General features: G+C 44.6%; 1 protein-coding gene across 3 annotated transcripts in view; it reads left to right on the top strand.

The window, feature by feature from the left end:
- The first annotated feature begins 198 nt into the window (after window positions 1-198).
- Window positions 199-23681, top strand: part of LOC144205131 (RAC-gamma serine/threonine-protein kinase) — a 25411-nt gene continuing 1928 nt past the window's right edge. Inside the window, exons 1-13 of one of the 3 annotated variants that reach the window (XM_077729261.1) lie at window positions 199-371; window positions 3555-3915; window positions 14423-14548; window positions 16136-16247; window positions 18694-18862; window positions 18943-19074; window positions 19152-19217; window positions 19707-19775; window positions 20457-20579; window positions 20644-20772; window positions 23190-23404; window positions 23473-23560; window positions 23618-23681. The exon at window positions 23618-23681 is cut by the window's right edge and continues 39 nt beyond it. In XM_077729261.1, the coding sequence (XP_077585387.1) occupies window positions 285-371; window positions 3555-3915; window positions 14423-14548; window positions 16136-16247; window positions 18694-18862; window positions 18943-19074; window positions 19152-19217; window positions 19707-19775; window positions 20457-20579; window positions 20644-20772; window positions 23190-23404; window positions 23473-23560; window positions 23618-23681 (1741 nt within the window). In that variant the 5' untranslated portion in view covers window positions 199-284. Of the gene's footprint in view, window positions 372-3554; window positions 3916-14422; window positions 14549-16135; window positions 16248-18693; window positions 18863-18942; window positions 19075-19151; window positions 19218-19706; window positions 19776-20456; window positions 20580-20643; window positions 20773-23189; window positions 23409-23472; window positions 23561-23617 lie in introns of those variants that run through there. The other 2 variants (XM_077729262.1, XM_077729263.1) reach the window with 2 other exon arrangements.

A 23681-nucleotide genomic window follows, 5' to 3' on the forward strand; every position in this document is an offset into this window, starting at 1 on the left:
AATTCATTGTATTACTTTTCTTTACCTAAACTTTTCTTATTTTAAATCGTAGGAAAATTATAAACCAGATTGACTAGTTTTAATTGGATTTTTGATTTATTTTTGTTGTTGTTGTTGGTGAACTTTTTTTCTTCCACTTTTTGAAAACTTTCAAAGGCGCATTCATCAATGTTTTCATCGTCCGTGATTTGTGCGCCGTAACACGTCATATCACTACGCCAGCCAACCGGTCCGCACCTTCACCAAGTTTGCCGCTCGGAAATCGAACGTATCGATCTGCCGGTATGCGATTTCTTCAACGCTTCGATCCCAGGCCGATCATCATCGGAGAATTGAGGGAAACGAGTCTGAAGAAGGCAACAAGTTTGACGGTAGGTGGAAATATTGATTTGGTGACTGGTCGCTTTACGGTCACGGTCATGGTCACGGTCATGGTCACATCATGAGAACACAAAAAAGTGAGAGAAAAAAGTAGCCAGTTGGAGTCCTGTCGATTTCAGAATCCACACATTTGTTCGAGTAATTGTTATCCCAAAATAATCTTTTGGAAAACAAACATTTTAGATGATATTTGACCGCGCCGTGTGAAGGTTTGGGTGACGTCATAAAGAGTCGACGCTCAGGAACACAACCCATTGATAAATAACATAATCATAATAGTTAGCTCTTATTTGGCTTATAGTCATATTTTCCCTTCGCTTAATATACAGCACTCTTAAAAGAATCACTCTGTTGTCTTAATTCAAATTTCAAAAGGTTTGTGTTTCCTTGCAAAATTACCAATGTTTCCAATTTAATCTAAAAATGTCCGCCCACTTTATTATTATTTTTTTTTATTTAGTCATGCGCTGATGAGAACACAAGCCCGGCTCAGATGATAAAATCACAGTCTGTCGTTCCATAAATTCATGCGTCATGAAGTGCCGTGATCTCATCCAAGAATGAAATTAAAAAGTACACTTTGTCCTCTTTTCCACTAGCAATATTGTGTCTAATGACGATTTCCCACAGAACATTGAATGACCATTCAGGGACCGCGTCAGCCACGTAGTACGTCTCGTTTTATTTTTATATCTTTTTTAGCATAGGGCTTCATTTAAAAACAAGTTCGGTTCTTTCATCGCTTTGAACGGTGGCCAACGAGTTAACTAGACTTTTAGGTATCTGAAGATGTTGCGTTAGGGGATCTCGCGAGATCTGCCTGGCAGTCCCAACGAGGTCGCGCGGGATGTTGGAATGAGATGACGATGATTCGCTCGTGTGGTCAGTGGTGAACGTCCAGCCCAACTCGGACGCCGAAGACGCCGAAGGTAGGACGCAAAACTGGCTTTTTATGTTTATTTTGGTTGTCTATTTAAAATGCTATTGGCGATCTATAACGGGAAGATAAACGGCGTGGCGAGGATCTCCGCGTGACGTCAAGTGATTCCCCCGAAAGTCAAAACAAGATGTTGCTGCGGAAAAAAAAACGTGACCATTCCACGAGGATAGATCAATTTTGGAATCGGATCGGCGAATGTGCCATATATTACACGAAGAGAGCGTGCTTAAATTGCGAGATCCAAAAAAAGAGAGGAAAAAACAAATACTAGGGCTGCACCTGCTCCTTCAGGTAGACCTAATTAGCAATGTCGGTCTGAAGTCGTTAGCATAACAACGTGGCTAGTTATGCTAGTGGTATCCTAATAGTGGAGGAAAGATGTGGATGTGTTGTTTGCTATGGTGACAGTGGAAGGATGCGTCATTTTGCCGGCCATTGACGTCAATGTGAAGATGTTCATCATTATGGAAGCTTTCTTAAATGGAGATCCAACTGAGTTTTGTTCCATTTCAATGAGATTTGAAGGGATGAGATACCAGTCCATGGGAGTTAAGGAGATGTTGTGAAGGTATAGTTTCTAGTGCAGTATTTCCTTACTTTTTATTGAGCCAACACAAACCAGACAAATTATCAGATTTTTAAATTATTATTATTATTATTTAGAGGTTTTTCCCCCCCATCCATCACATCTTTGGCAGGTCAAATCCATGTGATGTCACGTTGAAGTCAGGAGATGGATTTTAATCAGTGGAGAAATAAGGCATGTGGTCGATTATTTTGGATACTAAAGAGAAAAAAAATCTGATTGGACCAATAAATCACGTGTATTTTTTTCCATTTACAATGATATAATCTGACCATAACTCATTGCATTGCAGCATTCTTAGCAACAAATGAAGGCCCTTCTTAAAAACAACGTTTCATAGTATCTTGATATATAACAAATTTGAGATATTGTCGCATTCCTCTTAATTTGAGTAAAATTTATCAAATGATCGCCGTTTTTAAAGGTTTTTTTTCCCTCTGGCGTCCCCGTCAAGGTGACGGTGAGTGCCATTTTCCATTATAAATGTCGCCTGGCACGTGCTTTCCCTGGCACAGGCGCTGCATGCCGGCACTGCATATCACCATGGCAACCGCCGGCCTAGTGACAGGGGCTCCCCTCGCCCTTCATCTTAGTCTTCGCCGCTCTCTTGAAGCCCCCCCTGCGCTAAAGCGCAGTATGGAACGGGCACCCGGCAAATGAAAGGAGACATTTTTACGACGTCTAGTTTATTAGCCTGTTACCCACTAAGCCACCGTGCGCGCGCCAGGGCGTGCTCCCCTGGCTTAAGACGCCACGGCGCGCTCGCTCCCTCCCCACGTTTGGCGGATGCGAGCTCATCCGAATAGCGATGGGCCGCGCCCGCCCAAGCTACGGCGCCGTGGCGCTAATCCCCGGCGGAAGCGGCCGTCGTTGTGTAATACAGCGTAGCGTAGTGGGGTGTGTTTGAGGTGAGCGTGACAGCAATGCGGGGGTGTCGGCGCACAGATTTTGGACACTGAGAGAGAGAGTGTAACTCTCTGAGTGTGTTTTTCCCTTTTTTTATTATTATTATTTTTGGATGAATGACCATTTATAGCCCATAGAATGCTATACTCCACATTCTCGAGATGTTCTCCCACACGGCGGCCTCCACGCATCATTTAATGTATCAGGAATAACGCAGTTGGCTTGATATAGATGAATGAAGGAAGCAGACGTTTGTCTGGAGTGTAATATCCACTTTGGCTTTACTTAACGGCGCCCTCGTTTAGGAGGCGAGTCGGGGAAGCGCTCCATTTTGTCGTTTTGTTTTGGTACTTCCCCAATGTGAACATGTGATGACCATAAATTGGCAGCCAATCGCGTGCTTTTCACTAGAGTTGCATGAGAAAAATATATTTTCATTTGAGCGTTTGATTGAATGCATTGCAATAATTGTTATAAAACATTGTTGGTTTCATGTTGTTATAGTGATTTTTGCAACAGGTAAAACTTCAGTTACTTTCTGTGAGGACGCGTTAGCATCACAGTTAGCATCTTCAAAAAAAATTTAACAAGCACAGCTGGACAAATGTCTAAACAGACTTTTTACAGTGGATAAGAAAACAGTAGCAACTTGTTGATTTATTAACGGTTATTAACGGTCCTAAATCACAAAAAAAGAAATGTCTTGATTCCATTTCACGTCCGGTGTCATTTCCTTCCCAGGCTGAGTCACTGCCGGCCAGGAGGAAGCTCCGGAGAGGAAGCGGCGGCGGTGACCAAGGGAGAGGTGAAGAAGAAGACGAAGAAGAAGAAGAAGAAGCGGGAGGAGATAAGCCGCAGCGTGAAGCGTCGGCGCGGCCACACGCGCACCTCCACTATTTGTGGCGTCAAGGAGAGAGCGGCTGCGCCAACGGCCCAGGAAGGAAGGAGGGAGGGAGTGCCACGCCAGGCTGGGAGACTCCTTCTTCTCCTCCTCCTCCTGCCCGGCGCTCTCTGTGGAGCAGGCGTGGACGCTCACGCACTTGGCGCCGAGGAACCATGAGCGATGTCACCATCGTCAGAGAGGGATGGCTACACAAACGCGGTGAGTCACAACATACCTCCCATTCTTGTTTTTTGCACGTGCCGCTTTGCGATGGCTAAGCGCGGGGGTCCATGCCGTGTTTTGCACGTGTGGCTTTCTAACGCCGGTTGGTCGCGTCTATGTCGGGGTGTTTGGGAATGCGCGATGTTAGCTTGCGCGACAACGTTAGTTGGCTTGGGATTCCGCGACATGGCGGCTAGTGCTGTGACACCAGGTTGAGGGGCTTTACATGTTTTTTTAGGGGGTGGGGGGGATGCCGACACATCCTGTTTACGGCCTGAGTCAATGCAAACACGAGGTAAGTGAGTATTGGGGAGGGAGGCCATGATGGAAAGATGCTACTTCTGTTTTCTGTTCAGTGCTAGCTTGCGACTTCAATTTTGTTTGTTGTCATTATACAACTACAATGACATTTAAGATGTATATGCTGTATGTTTAACCTAGCTAGATTTGACCAGTTTCAATATATATGGTACTAAAATAATTTCATTCAATCAGAAAAAAAACCTAAACTTATAGAGACGTGGTAATTAAACTGCCATCATTTGCTATGAACGTTCATGTTTTAGTGCCATTTAATTTAGTCGCCCAAAAATCTTTCACTGCCATAAACTGTCATAGAGATCCAATCCGTTTTAATGGTCAAGACCAGTTCAGTTTGACTGGATCCATTGGAACTCCCCGTTAAAACCAGCCAATCAATATCAATGGATACACTCTTTTTACTCTGGCGGAGTAGGTAACTTGCGGACAGGTAGTTGGGGTCTACTCCTCCTAAAGGGTTAAGCATAGTCTTGCAGAACTTCTTGGGTAGGCCCGCTCTGTTGCACAGGGAAAGTGGTCCGCCATCCTCAGACGCTCGTCCTCGCATATTAAAAAGAAACGCGTCGCCTATAGTCACGACGGTAAAAAGAAAGAAGCGGACGGCGTCTTTCTTGTGCGCCTTGGGGGCGCCGCTGACTCACCGTCCCGGCGGTGATACAGCAAACACTGCAGTCTTAGTCATTAGATGATGACAAGGACGCTCTCACGGACAACTTTTTCTTCCTTCAAACACGTCTTTTTGTCGCCTTTCCGCATTTTTAATTTTGCCGACGTATGTTTTGATGGCGACTAAATCCGTTGCTAACTAGTCCGCGCAGCCCTTTTTTTTGCCAGAGATGGCGTTAAGGTTTCAGGTCACGCGTCCTAATCATCTTTTTATGGAGGAGTTTTACGGCCCGACGAGATTTACAATGACATCCTCGTAAATTTTGCGCCGAGGGCCGTCGTAAATTTTCACGGCTTGAATCGCTGGTCCGTTCCACGACTTCCAGTAAGTCGGGGTTCGAATTTGGTTCTTCAGTTAGCGTATTTGTTGCTAAAAAAATAATCCAGGGTACGGCTTATATGGGAAGTTGTAAAATTCAGCGATTTTAAGGCTATTTTAATGTAATTAAATTAATTTTTTGATACACAGAGGCAGCTAATATGCCAGAAAATACGGTATTTGATCCGATTTTCCATTGTAGCTAACAAAGTGAATGACGGCGACGCCCCCTAGACGTACTTTTAAATGCGCTCATCAGCAAACATGGCGGCCGGCGACTGTGACAGTAGTCTCAGTCGCTTCTATATCTTTTTCCCCTGCGTTTTCCCAAAGCTGTCACTGCAGCAGACAGCTGATCTCAGCGCCATATTGACGTATTTTGCTTTTTTTTTAACGCTAGGTCAACACAAAACCTGTGCACATTGAAGTAATTGGACGTCCACTCCTTTTTGTCTGATTAAATCTGGCCGTTTGTGTGTTAAGGGATAAGTCAGCATATGTGTTCTTATTCTGGATGGTACTCTAGCTACAAATTTAGGCTTTTGTACGCTCGTCTCATCGTTTCAGTCGTCCCTCGGCGTCTCGGCCTCTCGGGGAGTCGTAGCGTCGCCGCCGTAAATATCCAACGGCGCTTAGGGGAGGTTCAATGGGTGCACTGCGGCCATTTTGGCTCAGCCAGTTCAGCGAGTTCGCTCTCTGGCTGGCACGTCGGACACATCAGGTGACAGTGCCAGGTCTCCGACATCCACCGCTTTTACGTCTTCTTTTCCCGTCCTCGGCATTTCGCAGGCAGTAGACGAGCAGACAGTGAGGGCTTTGTCGCCAATGGCGTCCTCTCGCACATCCGGAGGAAGCGTGGCTCTGCCGACTGTCTCTATTGTCCCGAGTATGACTCACTCCGCGGGGCGAGTAAACAAACAAACCGATCGACCGCGGCTGGAAAGACGGACAGACGGACGATTTACGTGGGATTTTTTGCCAAAAGCAAAAGACAACTGAAAGTATCATCTTAGCGGGGGCAATTTTGACATTTGACATACTTAAGGCCATCTGTATTGTTGGGTAAAATGCTAATGCTATGCTAACGTCTTTAAAAAGGGCAAATAGAGCGAAATTGACTTTGTTTGGCTAGTGAATGAGCTCATGCTGATGTTTCCCTAACCCCGGCCCTTTTCTGTCTAACGCTGGTTTTTCCAACGTTTAAGAAGACCCACAAAGGCACCCAAATTCCTTTTCTGGAACTTTCCCAGCCTTAGCCAATCATCATTACTGTGTACCTGATGATGCCGGCGACCATTCAAATTCTCTCTAGATGACAAACAGTACAACCAAGCCCTTTGGAATTGTGTACACACTGTACGGTATTAAGAAGGCTTAATCTAAATCGTATCCCTGCTTTTGACCACTTAAGCCACCGCGGCGATTAGAGCAAAAAGGACAGCGTGTCTTCCCAACACGCCCAGGTATGGCCAACCCCCCCTTAGCGCCGATTGGACGAGGCGGATTACCGCGCGCCGTTTAGCCGTCCACCGGACGGGCTTTATGGGGCGTATCGTTCAAGCGCAAGAAATTAAGAGGCTAGCGCGCGCGTTGGCTCGGCGGACAATCTTGCGTCAGCATTGAGCCGCGGCGGCCGGGTTAAAAGGACAGGCGGCGTATTTATAGCCGTCCCACCTGTAATCTGTCTCTTGACGGGATTAACAGAGGTGCTAGCTGCCTGAGCAATGATTATTAAATCAGCCACACAAGAGCCACACACACACAAGCTTAAATAATAAAATAAATATATTTAATAAATGTCAGATCAAATAGGTCAGAGGTCGGCAATCTTTTTGACAAAGAGAGCCATAATAGATTCATATTTTCAAACATTATTCCTTGAGAGCCATACTCTGAAACGTCAAAATACATGAAAATGTGTTGATGAAGAAAATAGAAAGACAAAATAGAGGAAATATTTTTTGCCATCTGTCATCCAATGAAAGAATCTGTTTACACACTGGATGAAGGCAATGAAAAGAAAAGTGCCAGTCAAGCAGCTGAAGGATAAGCTTCGACGTGTGTACGTGTGTGTGTAAGAAAAAGGACAAACATCTGCCATTTTGAGTGTTTCCACTCATTTTGAATAGAACGGCCGTAAAAGAATTCTCATCTAGACACTCTTGGTCTTTTACATCAATTTATAATGGCGTCAAAAAACAAATCACATAATTTTTTTTACTGCAGGGGTAGGGAACCTATGGCTCAGGAGCCACATGTGGCTCTTTTGATAAGTGATATTACATCTAGAACTGCTTTAATCATCTTTTTTCCCCGCTGTAGACTCTTCTAGAATGCATCCTCTCATTAGCAACAGCATAAGAATATTTTTAAAGATATTCATTTTTCTCCACTTTAAAAGTGGTAAAATTACAAAAAAAAGTTGAAAAGCCACTCGTTGACATGTATGTATTTTGACTTTTATATTTGTAGTGTGGCTCACAAGGAATAACATTGGAAAATATGAATTGTTTGTGGCTCTCATTGTCAAAAAGGGTTACGGGGGTGCTAGAGCATATCCCAGCCAAGATTCCTTTTTTTAAACAGTCTCTCACGTTTAAAGCGATAAATCCCCGGTTAAAGTATATATTCATTTTTCAGGTCACTTAAATTGACCTACCTTAAACTCCATATCGTAAATCCCACCCATGGGGACGTCTCCTTTTTTATTTCACTTTATTTTGGCAGGAGATGAAGCAAAACAAATATGATTCTGCTTTCCGGGGCTTATTTGTCATGCGTAATGAAGCGTGACTGATGACTGTGAGAAAAAATAACAGCCCGGGTGGCAACCACTGCGTTTTCATTCATAAAAACCAAGTTGTATTATTATTATTTTAATAGCTGAGACCCCCAAACAGCATGTACGCAGCAGTTAGTGATCTGGAGAGCACTTGCTGTCGCTCCTCTAATACAAAACATCCATTGCCTACTCTGGTGTGTGCGTTAAATCGGACGCCATTGTTTGTTCTGGCCTGCTGCGCTTGGCTTTTCAGCTCAAGTGCGCTCGGGTGAGCTAGCTCGCTAGCTAGCGAGCGCTACGTTGCGCTTATATGTGCGTCCTTGTGTGTGCGTATAGGTTTCCAGGCAGACATGGAGACACGGCAACGGACAATGTCCATAGAAAGAGGGGCCGTCTGCGTTGAGGGGGTAGGGGGGTGGGGCTTAACAAAAAGATCAGTGGCTCTTAAGTTGCGTGCACGCACGCGTCACGCCAGCTGCCGCCCACGGGGCTCGCTCAAGCCTGCTATTTCTTAATGAATAATACACAGGCAGCCACTCTGGAATAATGGCAACATGCACAAAGCTTTGCACCTGTTCACCGCTGCTCAATTGGCAAGGGGTCCGGCTGGCTGGTTAAGGTCCCACCCGGGCGGACGCTTGGAAAGATGAATGAACACACACACACACACACACACTCGCGTACACACAGTTGTAGGCAACAGTTGGACAGCTGTGTTCGTTTTCCCATTTGCGCCTCCCTCGTTCTGCCCTGACAAGGCACATTGAGGCTATAGTTACTGTCAAGTATATATATTTTTTCAGTATGAATGGAAAGGAGCCATCTTGTGTCATATGGAGTCTTAGAGGACATTTTTTGGGTCATTCATCTTTCAGTATAGGCAGTGTTGTTTACTTTGGACTGGCCACTGGTATTTTTGATAATATAACTCTATTGTATGCGCTAGTTTAAGGGTTTCAAACTTGGGTTGGTTGGCGGGCCGCTTTAACGTCAACTTGATTTCATGTGGAACGTTTTAGATATAATATTTTGATTTTTTTTAAAATAAATGGATTAAAAGAACTGGATTAAAATCCCTGAATATTCCGTTTTTATAGATCTAAAACAATGTTTATTTTAGCTTTTTTAAAATATATTTTTCGATTTTACTAAATGATTTTTGAAGTAAAAGCACAGAAAAAAATAGATTAAAAATGACAATTGTTGATTTAAAAGCCTAGAAAAGTTAACTCCCGTCTCCATGTATTATTGTAGACATTTGTAGTTTAAAAATAGAAAGTGTTTTTATCGCTGTATTATGGAAGAGTTAGATCATGACACGCGGGGCCAAAGACCTTTACGTGCGGTGCCAAGCAACCCCCCATGCGGCTAAGATGCTAATATGCTAACTCCGTATTAATCCTAAATGTGTTTTTAGGAAGCAACAGACCCTGCCAACCCTCCACACCCACACACATATTTACACTTTAAGTGCGGAATAGGATTAGGAAGCGCATCGCACACACTTCATGCTCCAGGGAGCCACCACCATCTACTGGACTGTAGTCGTACTGCAATAGTCAAGCTAACCTGAAACGATAAAATTGATGCAAAAAGTAAATGGAAAACTGTCTTTTAGTTGTTTATAAGCGTTTTTATGATATTAATGCCCGTGCGCTCGGACAAAATGACGGAAAAGAGCATTCCGCTAGGTGCAGCTGGCCGGCTCAAATCTCTTTAGCGCCCCCGGGGGACCAGGGGTGGGGGGCGGTGTTGCGTTTTTTTGGCCATGCCAAAACGCCACGTTTTTTTAGCCACACGAGTCGAGCTATTTTTGTCAAGCCCAGGTGCGTTGGTCACCCCGACGTAATTGCTTTGTTGCGCTAAAGCGCGAGAAGCGCCGACGCGTCGTCGTCCGTCATTTATGGCGGTCCGCGGCCCCCGCGCGCTAATGACGCTAATGCACTCTTAAGTGGATTTGCCTTGCCGATTGGCCTTAAGATGTCTGAGCAGACTGGAGTTAGAAAATACTGGGGTGAACGTGGGAGGGGCTTGTCGGGGTCACGCACATAGCCTAAGTACTTGGAATATGTTTACCTTATAGTATAGCATATATATCATTTGTATACTTTTTGTTGCACTACAGAAGTGTGTGTAGTTTTTCTCATTTGTAAAATGTCACATTTCCAAAATGGGCGACAGCGGCATCCGTCCGTCCATCCCAGAACGGCGCCACGCCATTTGCATTTGAGCCAAGGCATCAAATCCAATCCCTGTTTGGGCTGATTAGCAAATGGCCGCTTGACGCGCTCGGCGGCCACTTTGCCAGGGAGCGTCGAGCCCCCTCCCCCCCTCCTCCGTCGCCGCTATCCTAAAGGAACGTTAGCTGCTATTTGCTCATTTGTACCTGTCTGTTCTCTCCCCACGGCTCTTTGCGCCGAGATGAATGGTTAATCAGGCCGGCTAATTGAGTGACATTTAGTCGGCGTGTTGTGCTAATTGTCCAATCAGAAAGCTTGGAACGGCCACAGTCGCATCTGATTCATTTGTCGTCTCGGAACGTGGGGACACGCACGGACGGATGGACGGATGGTCCGGCAATTGGGAAATAAGCCTTAGCAGCCATTCTTCCCAGTTGATAGGAATTGGACACTTAAATACCATGACGTATCAAAATCATGTTATTCGGGGCCTTGAGTGGAGTGGATTTTGGTGACTTGTTAATTTTTTAAATGATATTTATTGCCTACAGAACATATAATTTATTATTAATTTAAACTATTCCTAAAAATAAATTATAAGTAAAAAAAACTCATTCAAGAAATAATATTAGGTCATATAAGCCAAATTAATAATTTAAATTATTCCTAAAAATAAATTATAATACAAAAACAAATTTAAGAAATAATATTGGGTCATTAAAGCCACAATAATGATTTAAATTATTCCTAAAATTAAATTATAATTAAAAACAATGTAAGAAATAATATTGGGTCATGTACACCACAATTGCGTATAGCAAATGTTAATATTGTCATTGTATATACTTTTTTTAAAACCCAGAATAGGCACTTTGTCAACAAAAAGCTAAAGTTAACTTTTTCATATTTATTTCAAGCATCAGGTGGAGTTATGATTATTATTTTTGGGATGGTTGTTTATGAATTCGCAACATCTGCTTTGTTTAGACCGTTTTGAGTCCCAATATAATGGATTGTAGCATTTTCAGTGGCCATTGTTTTAGCCCAAATACAAATAGTCAAATAATATTAAGATATGATAAGAGACAGGGGAATGCGTCCAAGTATTTGCAACACAATCTGTGTCTTTTCCCATGCCAATTAAGTCTTGAAAGACTTGAGTCAAAACGTGTTGTTTTATTTATCTCTCCCCCCCCTAGTCAGTGGTCCCTTAGTTTGTGGGATCCTTCAGATCACAGCGCGCTCCCGATTGGCCGGATCTCCCGCTGTTCTAAGAAACAAAAGACTCCTGTTGTCTCTGCCGCCGTATAGTTTAGTCTGGACTAATTGGTCTTGCGGGAGAAGCCACTTCGCTCCCGTTTAAAACAAAAATAAAAACCAAATGGAACTGAAGCGAGGCGGCGGCGGCGGCGGTGTGGGAAGGAAACCGGCTGTTGTCCTTTTTTCTCATCTGCCGCCATCCAGAGCAAAAAAAAAAAAGCTCCGACGGAATGCCGTGGCTTTTGGAAGGCTCTTGGTGGACAAGCGTCCATCTTCCCTGGCCCCGCCCCCTCCTCCCACATGGTTACTTCTTCCCACCCACACACGTGCTCTCCGTCGCCGGCCAGAACGGTTTTTTGGCGAAGCTGGACAGCTGAGCGCTGAAGTGGCCAGCCGTCGCTCGCTTGGACACTTTGGCCACTCGGAGAAATGACTGGACGGCGACCAGAGAGACGCGTGTCCCTGCCAGTTTTATTGTACTTTCAGTTTTTTTGCGACATTAACTTTTTCCTCACCATCCTACGTTTATTTGACAGTTTTTTACTTTTTGAAATGTGACCGAAGATCATATTCAGTTTATGCTAGCAACTTTTATTGACAAAAACGCAAATTAGAACATTTTGCAACATCCAAACCCGCCTACGTCTTATCTTCGGGATCTTTTTGGCTTTTTTATTTTGTGTAGTTAAGTTTTATGTAACTCTAAAGACTCTAGCCTGGGCAAAAACTAATTTTGGGATTTTTTTAAAATTTATAGATCATTTTAATCAAAAAACAGATAGATTATTCCATTATATTCGGTTTGGAAAGTTAGTACTTTGTATTCACAGCACAAATAAGGGGTGACAAAAAGATATCCATGACTAAGGTTATGTATTTATTTATTTTAAAAGGTCAAGTGACTATTTTTAGCAAATATAAGAAACATATTTATTCCATTGCATTTCGCCTAACCAAATATGCGGACATCACATCATGTGGTCAACGTCCAACGTCTTCTCCAACCGACATAAAAGCGCAAAAGCCTCATTTCCACTTTCACAATTCAGTATGGCGCCGTCCAAATAATCACGCCGGCCGGCCAATTATCACGCCGACGCTTTCCCACCTTTTTCTATTCTTTATTCCCCCCCCCCCCCCCCCCCCCCCCCCTTCCTCATTCCCGTCGCAAGCGAGCGAGCGATCCAAAGAATATGCTTCGCTCCCGTAAAGGGAAACGCTGGCGGGCGGGGGCGGGCCCAGTGGGCGGAGTTGTTAGCAAGAGAAAAATACAGACTAATAGAGGGGAAAACGTGTGATTTGATAATCACAACAGCGTGTTGGCAAGCGGCTAAAAAGCCACATCGGCTCGGCGGTGGCGGCGGCGGCTCGAATCTGCCGGCGTGCACACCTCCGCCGTCGTCGTCGATGGCGGCGACGGCGAGGCACCGGCGGGGCCTCCCTTCGGCGGAGCAGGTGTTTTTGGGCGACGTGCTAATGAGCGTGGCCTTCTGTCATTCCGCCTTTAAATGGATGTCACAAATAGAAGCGACGCCGTCTAATACGCGGCGCCATCCTCCCGTGACGAATTAGCCCGATAAAGGTGATCGAAGCTGTTAGCCGCCGATTCTCGCGCAGATGCCGTTTGCCCGTTTTCACCAGGTGTATGCCGCAGGAACGTTTCATTAAAAAAAGCTGCCAACGGTTGTGCCAGGAAAATGGTTACGTTGCCCCCAGTGACAGGGAGTGTACTTTTTTTTCCCGTTGTTTGTTACGGGTTTGTTAGTTTATCTTTGAAAAACCCAATGCTCGCCCGGATGTGTTTGCACTCACCGGACTTGTCCAACTGTGTGTAAGACTGTCAAAACAAAGTGTGGTGTCATTCTCGTGCCTCGTTTTGGCAAGTGTTAGCGTTAGCGGTAGCGTCCTCGAGAGTACTAAACTACAAAATCTGGTTTGTTAATTTTTGCAGGCAAGTCAGGAGGCAATTTGAAATGTTGTTTTAGATCCGTCTGTCGTGACGTATTAAATCTGAAATGTTCTGTATGGTCTTTTTTGGACTATAAGTCGCACCTGAGTATCAGCTTTGGATACTTAGATTAGATTAGACATTTATTTCTTCCCGGAATGTCATGGTTGCAGTAGTAAGACAGACAAAAGACACAGAAGACATTGTAGACCTAGCTAAGAAACTGGAGCCACATATAGGATGATCAGAAACCAGGAACACATAGACGTTAAAGTAACAAAAAATAAACAATAGGCTAAAATAGGCATCTGTTAACATAACACTTGACTAGCTATCCAATCCATTTTGTCTCAATTTGGGCTTGTAGATATTATTGCCTAGCTAGATAATGCTATTACAGAATGCTAGATGCCATACAAAAAAATAACATTTAAAATAATCTATCAATATGTCAACAATTTATCAATTTTTGCCTTTGTTTATTCCAGAATGCAAGCTATCATGTCAATCTGGATGCTCCCCAAACAAAACGAACACCAGTGGCTCTCGCCGTGTTGTGGAAACGTTTGACGCTCCTGTAATCCCGCCGTGGCCCACCGGGGAATGTGGGGGGTGTCGCGGGGGGGGTGTCTGCTGGCAATGCAGCTGTGCCAGCCAGTCGGGTACAAGCGCCACTACGCCAACTCGGCAGCAGATGTTATTTGTGGCCGCGTCCAGGGATGGCTTATTCCACGTTTACCCGTCCGTCCCCGCGTTTTTGCGATACGCGCGGATTACGGAATGCGCCCGTATCGGCCAGCGGGGCGGCGCCCTGACCCCGGCACCTGCCCGTGTACGGCGCAGATGACGCCGCTGGCACGCTGGCTCGCTTTCCAGTCCAATGCGGGTAAACATGTTGTTTTTATTTGGGGTCGCAGTTTACATGATAATCCGGTGGAGATCTGGCAGGCCCAGATTTGACCGATGACCATTTAGGCCTGCGGGAAGTCATTCATAATTGATATTCATACTTTTTTTTTCCCTTTCAGGTGAATACATAAAGAATTGGCGACCACGATACTTCCTCCTGAGGACGGACGGCTCTTTCATTGGCTACAAGGAGAAACCTGTGGATACCGACCTGCCCTACCCGCTAAACAACTTCTCCGTAGCAAGTACGTCTCTTTTTTTATGTGATCCCTACACTTAAAACAAAAAATATCTTTGTTTATGATTAGTGAAATATACATTTAGGCACAGCAACGTCACATTTATCGATCAAATTTGCTAACAGGCTAACAAGGGCGCACCGCATTGTTGACATGCATAAACAGCAGGCTAATTAGCTAGCAGTATTTTAATGTAGCTAACGTTTTATGACGAAAATTATATGAAACTATGTAAATATATAGCACGTCAGCAAGCATTGTACATCTACAAAATCTTGAATTTAATACATACTAAATGGGGAAAATGCGTTTTACCAGTAAAAACAGCAAAGAGCCGCTGCCCCCACGCATGTGCCGCCATTTTGGATCAAAATGAATCACTTGCACTATTGTACAAGTTAAGGTGTGTGTATTTCATTATAAATGCGGACCAGAAAAACCTCAAACTTAAGTTAGGTACACAAAATAGAAATTAACTGTAATGCGCTATGCTTTAAACTTGATCTTGTTTGATTATTAGAAAGCTTTTTGGTCATTTGGTAGATTTACACGGGCGATTATAACAGATTAAACTGGATTAGACATCTGGCTTGTATGTCACACCGCGTATGCCTCGTCATAAACCAACGGGGGGGTCGAACCGATAGAAGTAAACTTGGGATTTGCGTGCAGGAGAAAAAATAATAAATACGCAATGCGTCCTATCACGATTGGCTCAATGGCGAGCCTGCGATCTTAGCACGAGTTTGGCGAGGAAGAAACCAGAAAAAAAGTATATCCGGCCTGCCCCGGCTGCTCGGCATGGCACGGCGCTGGCGCCAGAGCGGGCGCCAGGGCGGGCGCCGCCGCCGCCACATCTGTTGCCCAAAGCTGCGAGGCCAGGTGGCGTGTGTGTGTTTGTGTGTGTGTTTGCGAGCGCACGTGTTTGTTTATCTGCGCGCGAGCGAACAACAGAAGCGGTCAGATGGAGCCCCATACAGTACAGGCCTGTTCCCCGTCGAGCCCAGAGTGGAGCGCCCACCACTCCACCGCTACTACACGCAATTTGCAGCCGCCCGCTGCGGCCCACCCGCTTTACGCCCCAAAACTTCCAAACCGCCACATTTGTTGTTTCCGTTGACCTTCTTTTCGGCCCAGTGTAACTTTTTGTCTAAATTTAGACCCCGCCCCATCTGGCTGTGCGCGTTTGTGTACAAATGGCCTAACGCGCTGCCCATTTTTTCTTTTTTGCGCACCATTCTTCAGATAGTCACCAGATGCGCACGTGTGCGTATTATCCTTTGGCACGCCGAAGCGGCGGCGTTTGGAATCCTCGGTGGCGGCGGTGTGCGTGTGTGTGTCATTACTTTCTTTTTCTCGCTCTTTTTTTAAAGCAATTCAAAGCCCAGCTGCATCTGCGCCCATGAAAGACGACGCTCTTGCCGAAAAGTCGTATTATTTTTCCCACACTCGTTGTCCACCCCGTGTTTTTAATTCGCCGCGCTCAGCACGTTTATCTTCCCAATTATTGTGGGGGAACATCTGGCGCCGTCAAGTGAGATCTTGACATTTGACACATTGTTATTTGAAAGGAGAAAATGTGTTGGTTTGCAGAATGCCAGCTGATGAAGACGGAGAGGCCCAAAGCCAACACCTTCATCATTCGATGTCTCCAGTGGACCACCGTCATCGAGAGAACCTTCCACGTGGACTCTCCAGATGAGAGGTCAGACTTTTTTTTTTAACTAGAATATCATCCGTTCTCTTCCGACACAATTTTCGTATTCCGACTCGTCACACGATAAAGTCAACTAGTCTCAACTACCGTTTTCCATGGACTCGCAAATAAATAATACATGAATAAATATATAAGCGAAAAAATTAACTAATACAAATATATAAATAAAAACATAAAAATATATGAATACCTATATAAATACAAATAAAAGAATACAAATATATACATAAAAACATAAAAATATATGAATACATATTCAAATAAAAAAATAACATGAATACATATATAAATAAATAAAAAAAAGATATGAATAAATATATAAACAAATACGTAAATAAATATATAAATAAATATACAAATAAATTAGCGTGTTGCTGAGATTTCTATACCTATAAATACATCTATACATGAGGCCAAAGGGGAGTTTTATAGCACAATTCCAATAGTCTGAATCTATGTGAATGTTCAACATTGACTTTCTAATACTCTTTCACTCGATTAAACCATTACATTGCAAAAAGAAAATAACTCTGGGACTTTAAGAAAACTTCCCCCCAAACTTCCACTACAGAAGTACATTCTTCATGTTTCGTATGTATCATCAAGGGCAACGTAGGACTCGTAGTAATGTGTGTGTATACGAGTGTGTACGAGTGTGTAAAAGTGTGTTTGTGAGAGGAGACCTTTCAAGTGGCGTCGGCATAAATTCTCCAGCTGCTCGCTAGCTTTCTGAGGAGCTGAGGTGTTTATCTGCGCAAAATGAACAGCTTTGCCCAGAAGACCACAGATGCCGCCGCCGCCGCCGTTGCCGTGCATTCTTTTTTTCCACCACCACTACCGCCGCACCAATTGATCCGTGTACATCTCGCCAATAGCACATTCGCCGCCTCAATAATCAAATAAAAGCCCGCTAATTACCACCAAAGAATAACTTTACATCCAAGGTCCCCGTTAAAAGTCAGCCGTAAACACCACATCGCTCCAGATGTGCAACCATAAGTGTGTTTTTTGTGTATTTTTTTCCAGTATTGTCCACCGTAGCAGACTGGCAGAGATCCACGTTGGCATGGCGCCCGACTGTAGACAGGCCCATTATCTCTCATTAGTTAAGGAGGGTGAAAAAAAAGCTCATTATAGTAAAAACACTCCAACCAAGAGAGAGCATTTATCTACTCGCTGACCTTGAGAGACTTCCCGTTGCTTTTCATGTCGTAGAAACACCAAACAGCCGCCAGTGCAAATTTGAGTTTGCCCTTGTTTTTTTTTTGGAGCGTAGAGGGGAACGCCGCCACGTTGCCACGCCGCCACGTTGCCACGTTTTGCACTCGAAAGAGACTCAGATCTTGAAATGAAGCTTGGAGATCCGTTTCGCCCGAGATAGATGTTCTTCCAAATTCCCCCGGGGAACATATGGGCATGTAACTCCAAATAAAACATCATTTGGGAGTCAAACAGGGTTGCCAGATTCCGAGTACCGAAAACCGTGCAAAAAAAAGTTGCATTTTTTTTTTTGAGGGGGCTCGTGTGCATATGTTAAAATCATTTTATGGTTATTTAAAAATAACAAGACTCCGACACACGCAATTAGTCCCCCACACAAAATGAAATACTACACACACTAATTGACAAAGTTTGTCCCAACAGATGTTGAACAAGTCTGCTAATGAAAAGCCAATGGGGGGGAACAAAGTTTGCAAACAATACATTCTGCCATTTAACATGTATTATACACACACACATACAAGTACACACAAATGCACACTGTTATGTACGCACATTGGCAAGCATTAGTTCTGCTTAGTGATCATTGTTCATTGGCTGGATTCTCTCGGTGGCCATTTTCCTCTCTGTTAAACAAATGAGGGAGGGGGGATTTCAATTTAAAGGCGCTTTAAACACAGCCGCCATTTTTTTTTCTCCTCTCAGATCTGCATACTGTTTATTTGGATTTTTTAAAAACTCTTTCTGTACTATTATTTCATTCCCTGATCCTCCACTAGTGGCCAGAGAAATACTCTGCAATTGATTCCCACCATTTTATGCTTGTATTATCGTTTGTATGCTACATATTTTTCATATAGCGTATTCTTCGGACTATAAGTTGCACCCAAGTATCTGTCACACGATTAAAGAAAATGCTAAATTAAAAAAATAATAATCCCAATAGAGTATATAAGTCACTTGTTTTTGTAGTAGATAAAACAAAAAGGCTTCTTGAAAGGCACTTGAAATAAAAATAACAAAATTAGTAATATTCAAAAACGGACTGGCTATATATTTTTTAAATTTTTGTTGTTGTTGAGCTTTTTATCAGCCATTTTAACAACTTACAAGTGATTTTTCCAGACACCGCTATAGTGAAGTGGCGAGTTATTACTTGATGTTCTTGGGGTTCAAAGCAATGATGTGATCATGTCCGTTTTTCTTCTTTTAGAGATGAGTGGACGGAGGCCATCCAGATGGTGGCGGACAAACTGCAGAAGCAAGAAGAGGAGCGCCTCCAATGTAGCCCCACCTCCAACATGGACAACATGGTGGAAGAGGAAGAGGAGGAGGAGGAGATGGACGTCACCAGCACGCAACACAAACGCAAGGTAGCGCAAGTACGAAAACTTTCTTCACCTCTTCTCCCTCTTCCAAATTCCGGCAGACCTTGAAATTTGTCGCCTTTTTCTTTTCCCAGACCATGGGCGACTTTGACTACCTGAAACTTCTCGGAAAAGGAACCTTCGGGAAGGTCATTCTGGTGCGGGAGAAGGCCAGTGGAAAATACTACGCCATGAAGATCCTCAAAAAGGAAGTCATCATTGCCAAGGTCACTACAATAATAATAATAATCATCAAAAAATAGATTTCCCGTCCATTGACATGTTGGTACGTTGTCTCCCACAGGACGAAGTGGCGCACACCCTCACCGAAAGTCGCGTCCTAAAGAACACCCGCCACCCTTTTCTCACCGTGAGTGTTTTTTTTTTGGCACCTAGCGCGCCGCTAACGTGCTGCACGGGCGTATGGCATATTGATCCTATACGTCGCCGAGTCTCTGGGGGCTAATTACGCGCCAGCATTCCAATAGCGCCACAATAATGGACGCATCTGTTGGCTGTTTGGTGTTTGCGAAAGACGCCTCAGCTAACTTTTGCGGCGGCGGCTCGTCGTCTGTTCCTTCCACATCTTGTTTTTTTTTCTATTTTTTTTTCTACCGCTGTCACATCTGCAAGCACAAAGAGAGGCACGGACCGACTGTTCTTTTGTTTAGCGCTTCCATCCTTCAAAGTAAACACTTTTCGCAACGATTGTTTGCTCAAGAGATGAAGCCGCTAATGCTACGGAGGCTAGCGTCGTTCGTCTGTTTGACGTTTTTCAAGATGGACAAACTTTTACGCCACGAAATGCCGTCAAATCTAAAAAAAAAAATGTAACTTTTTGTTTGCTTTTTTTTTACAGTCTTTGAAGTATTCGTTCCAGACAAAAGACCGTCTTTGTTTTGTTATGGAGTACGTCAACGGTGGAGAGGTAAGACTATACATTCTTTATTTAATCCTCCATTCTGATAATAATAATAAAGTCAAGCGGTTCCCAAGTCATAATCTCATGACAATAATTATTCTATTTTTTTTTTGACATGGAGCCATAAGCTCAAGAAAATAAAATAGTTTTTAAGTCGTATACAAGCATGAATTTATATTTGACAAGTGTTAGCTTCATCAATAATTATACTTTCATATATATTTATAAGACCATACAGGGGGACATCTGATTTAATGAAGGACATTTAAATCAAAACTACATTCTGACATGGTCCTATTTACGACAATATGCCAGTAATCACGAAGGTTGTTGGATGCATCAGCAATTTCGTAAGCGTCCATCCAGGTCTGCATTCTGGGGTAAAGGTCACATTTTCTTTTTTAATTTTTTTAATAAAGCCTCTGTTTGGCCTCCATAGCCCAAGTCCGCCTAGCCCGCAAGCGAGCTTGGTGCGGCCGGCGCGCGCCTGTAGATGAGGTGCCAGCTGCCGAGCGCCCCCCCAATTCAAATCCACCCCTCCCCCCCCTACCCGCCATCTTTTGGCGCTCACCCTCCACTCTGCCATCTATCATCTCAATATGGTGCGATCAGCCAGTTTGTGTTGTGCTAATTTCCTCCAATAAATCAGTCATTATTGCCGCTGTCTTTTCTCCCCCCCCCCGCCAGCTGTTTTTCCACTTGTCCAGAGAACGGGTGTTCTCGGAGGAACGCACGCGTTTCTACGGCGCCGAGATCGTGTCGGCGCTGGACTACCTGCACTCGGCCAAGATCGTCTACCGTGACCTCAAGGTGACCTCCTTTTCCTCCGTTTGACCCCCCCCCCCAAAAAAGTGACACGTGCTTTGATTGACAGCTGGAAAACTTGATGCTGGATAAAGATGGCCACATCAAGATCACCGACTTTGGCCTCTGCAAAGAAGGCATCACGGACGCCGCCACCATGAAGACCTTCTGCGGCACCCCGGAGTACCTGGCGCCCGAGGTAAGCCTTTTTCTTTCACTTTACTCTCTTAGCCAATCAGACGCCTGGATAAAAAGACCAAATAATGAGCTTGTTCTATTATGAAGGGGAATTTAAAATTAAAAATAGTGCATTAGATGTCCAATCAATTTGTTAGTTTATTGACTTTATTGGATAACTTTATTTGTTCCGTTGTTGTTTACAGTAGCAAGAGTGAGAATACAGACACAGAAAAATACATTTTACACATAAATAGATAGTTCATAAGTAAGTTAATAAATATATACATGAATAATATATAAATAAATTAGATATATATATATATACATATACATACCCATATACATATACAATGCATTTTTTATTTATTAAAAGACGGGAGCCAAATAAAAATTCAAGAAAAGTGGATTTTTATGCCCCGCCCATTCCGTCCCGTCCAGCTCGTAGGTTAGCGGCGCGCACCGTTCCGGAAAAAGTAGTGAGGATCATTTGGCAAAATGGCGTTTTCCATTTCATTTTTTTTTCTTTCTGGTGGCCGGTCTATTTATTTTTTGGGAGGAGGGCTTTTGCTTGCCTTCCTCGGCGTGCCAAAAGCCCATTGGAGGCTGCTAGTTATTATTTTCACAGGATGCGCGATGGCGGCGGCGATGGCGGCGGAAAGCGCGGGCTAAAGCCAGGCAGATGGCGGCAGATGGGCGAGGTTGGAGGAAGGTGCTCGCAAAAAAAAAAAAAAAAAAAAAACCTGGAAATCTACACCGCCCAGCGTGTAAAAATAACACGGCACACTGCCAGACAACTTGCAGAGATGCAAAGTAGCTGGGATTAAATTGCAGAAGAAGAGTGGGGGGGGTTTAGAGATGAGAACATTTGGGGGGTTACGCCATTGTCATTTGGACATTTCCCTTTCTAATACTCTGCAGTATAAGCATCACATTTGGTGGATCCAAAGAGTCAAAAGTTAAAAAAGTTTTCGTGTCTTGTAAATCCGCAGTAGATATTAGGATCATTGTTTTCAGAACCCGCATTATTATAATTTTTTTCTGGACCTTTTGGCGTCTGGCGGTTGTTTGGCGCACTTTGAAAAGTTGAGCGCACGGATAAATATTCCATCTGTCTCCCTCCCAGTGGCCTAAGCCGCCATGTTATCCCTCCAGTTGTAGAGCTGCCTGGCACTGGGCGACTGCCACCGCCACAGCGTTGCTCCGGCACCCCCTCCTCCTCCTCCTCCTCCTTCTTTTCCTTCTTCTTCTCCTCCATGCTTGCCAGCGGCAAACAAACATACCGCGCATGAAATATGGAATTTCCTTAGTATTTTCGTCAATCCCAATGCTATATTTTAAGCAATAGAAAGCCCTTTTATTTATTCCTGTGTGCACCAATGCTAACGATAATGCTAACACTTGTAAATGACTTTCCCTTTCAAAATTCCTCATCTTAATATATGTAACATGCCGCATTCCTCGCCATCGCCATGCCAATATACCAAGCTAATGAAACGTACACATCGCCGCGCTGGAGCTTCGACATCGTAACCCGCGTCGTTAAGGTTTGTGGCTCCACCCCCCCTCCCGGCTCACTTGGCCATCCGGCCCGCTCCATTATTCTTAAGAGGCAGAAGATGGCATTATTATTGTTATGAGTGTCCACATGTAGGGCGGCATATGTCTTTCTGGACGCTGTCCAAGCGGCGCCCGATCCGTCGCTCTTCTTTTCCGTCCGTCCGTCAACGCGCGTGTGATGTTAACCAGCACCTGAAGTACCTCGGCAGATGGAGGAGGTCGGAGTGCGTCCACGCTTTGATCCAGTCGCCCGGCGGCCGCGACCATTGTCCCTCCATCCATCCGTCTTTGCCGTCTCAGCCTTTTTTTCCTTCTTTTCTTAACGCTTCCCCGCAAGCCACCTCGCTCGCCGCCATATTGAGTGTGCGGCGCTTTTATCTGGTGTCTCATCTGTCCGCTTCTTCTCGTTGGGCGCCGCCGGCTCCCATTTTTGTTTTTCTTGGGCCAATAAAAAGCTCACCGGCAGATGTCTCGTAAAAGACGGAAGCCGCGCTCACGTCGTCCTTTTTCGAAATGTGCGCTTCCAGGGGAAGACGCTTTCTCAAAGTCTGGGCATCGGGAAAAAAAATGTGAAAATGGGTATACTAACATAGAAAATGTCTTCTTAGGTCAAATGTGAAGTATATTGATCCATTCATTTTCTCAGGGGGTGCTGGAGTCAATCGCAGTAGACAAACAAGCAATTAGAGATTAGATGGTGCCGAAAAAACCCCACTGGAGATTTTACCTCTAACGCACTGGTGTCAAAGTGGTGGCCCGCGGGCCAATTGTGGCCCGCCGCATCATTTTGTGCGGCCTGTTTACAAATATTGAAAAAAAGTGTACTCTGTTTGTAGTAGACACGTTTATTTGATGGCGTCCCTGTTTTGTCCTCTTCAGGTACTGGAGGACAACGACTACGGCCGTGCGGTGGACTGGTGGGGCCTGGGCGTGGTGACGTACGAGATGATGTGCGGGCGCCTGCCCTTCTACAACCAGGACCACGAGAAGCTCTTTGAGCTCATCCTCATGGAGGACATCAAGTTCCCGCGCACGCTGTCGTCCGACGCCAAGTCGCTGCTGTCGGGCCTGCTCTTCAAAGACCCCAACAAACGGTAGGTCGCGTGACGCCATTTTACCCAAACCACTCCGTTTCATTTACTCTCTTATTTTGGCGGTCCAGGTTGGGCGGCGGACCTGACGACGCCAAAGAGATCATGAGGCACGGTTTCTTTGCCGGCGTGGACTGGCAGCACGTGTACGACAAAAAGGTATGGCGGCCCGCTTCGATTTACCGCGCCACCTCTTCACCTTGTCCTCTCTCTTAGATGCTCCCGCCGTTCAAGCCTCAGGTTTCGTCGGAGACGGACACCCGCTACTTTGACGAGGAGT

The sequence above is a fragment of the Stigmatopora nigra genome, chromosome 12 (genome assembly GCF_051989575.1).
Source record: "Stigmatopora nigra isolate UIUO_SnigA chromosome 12, RoL_Snig_1.1, whole genome shotgun sequence".
In the NCBI taxonomy this organism is placed as follows: Eukaryota; Metazoa; Chordata; class Actinopteri; order Syngnathiformes; family Syngnathidae; genus Stigmatopora; species Stigmatopora nigra.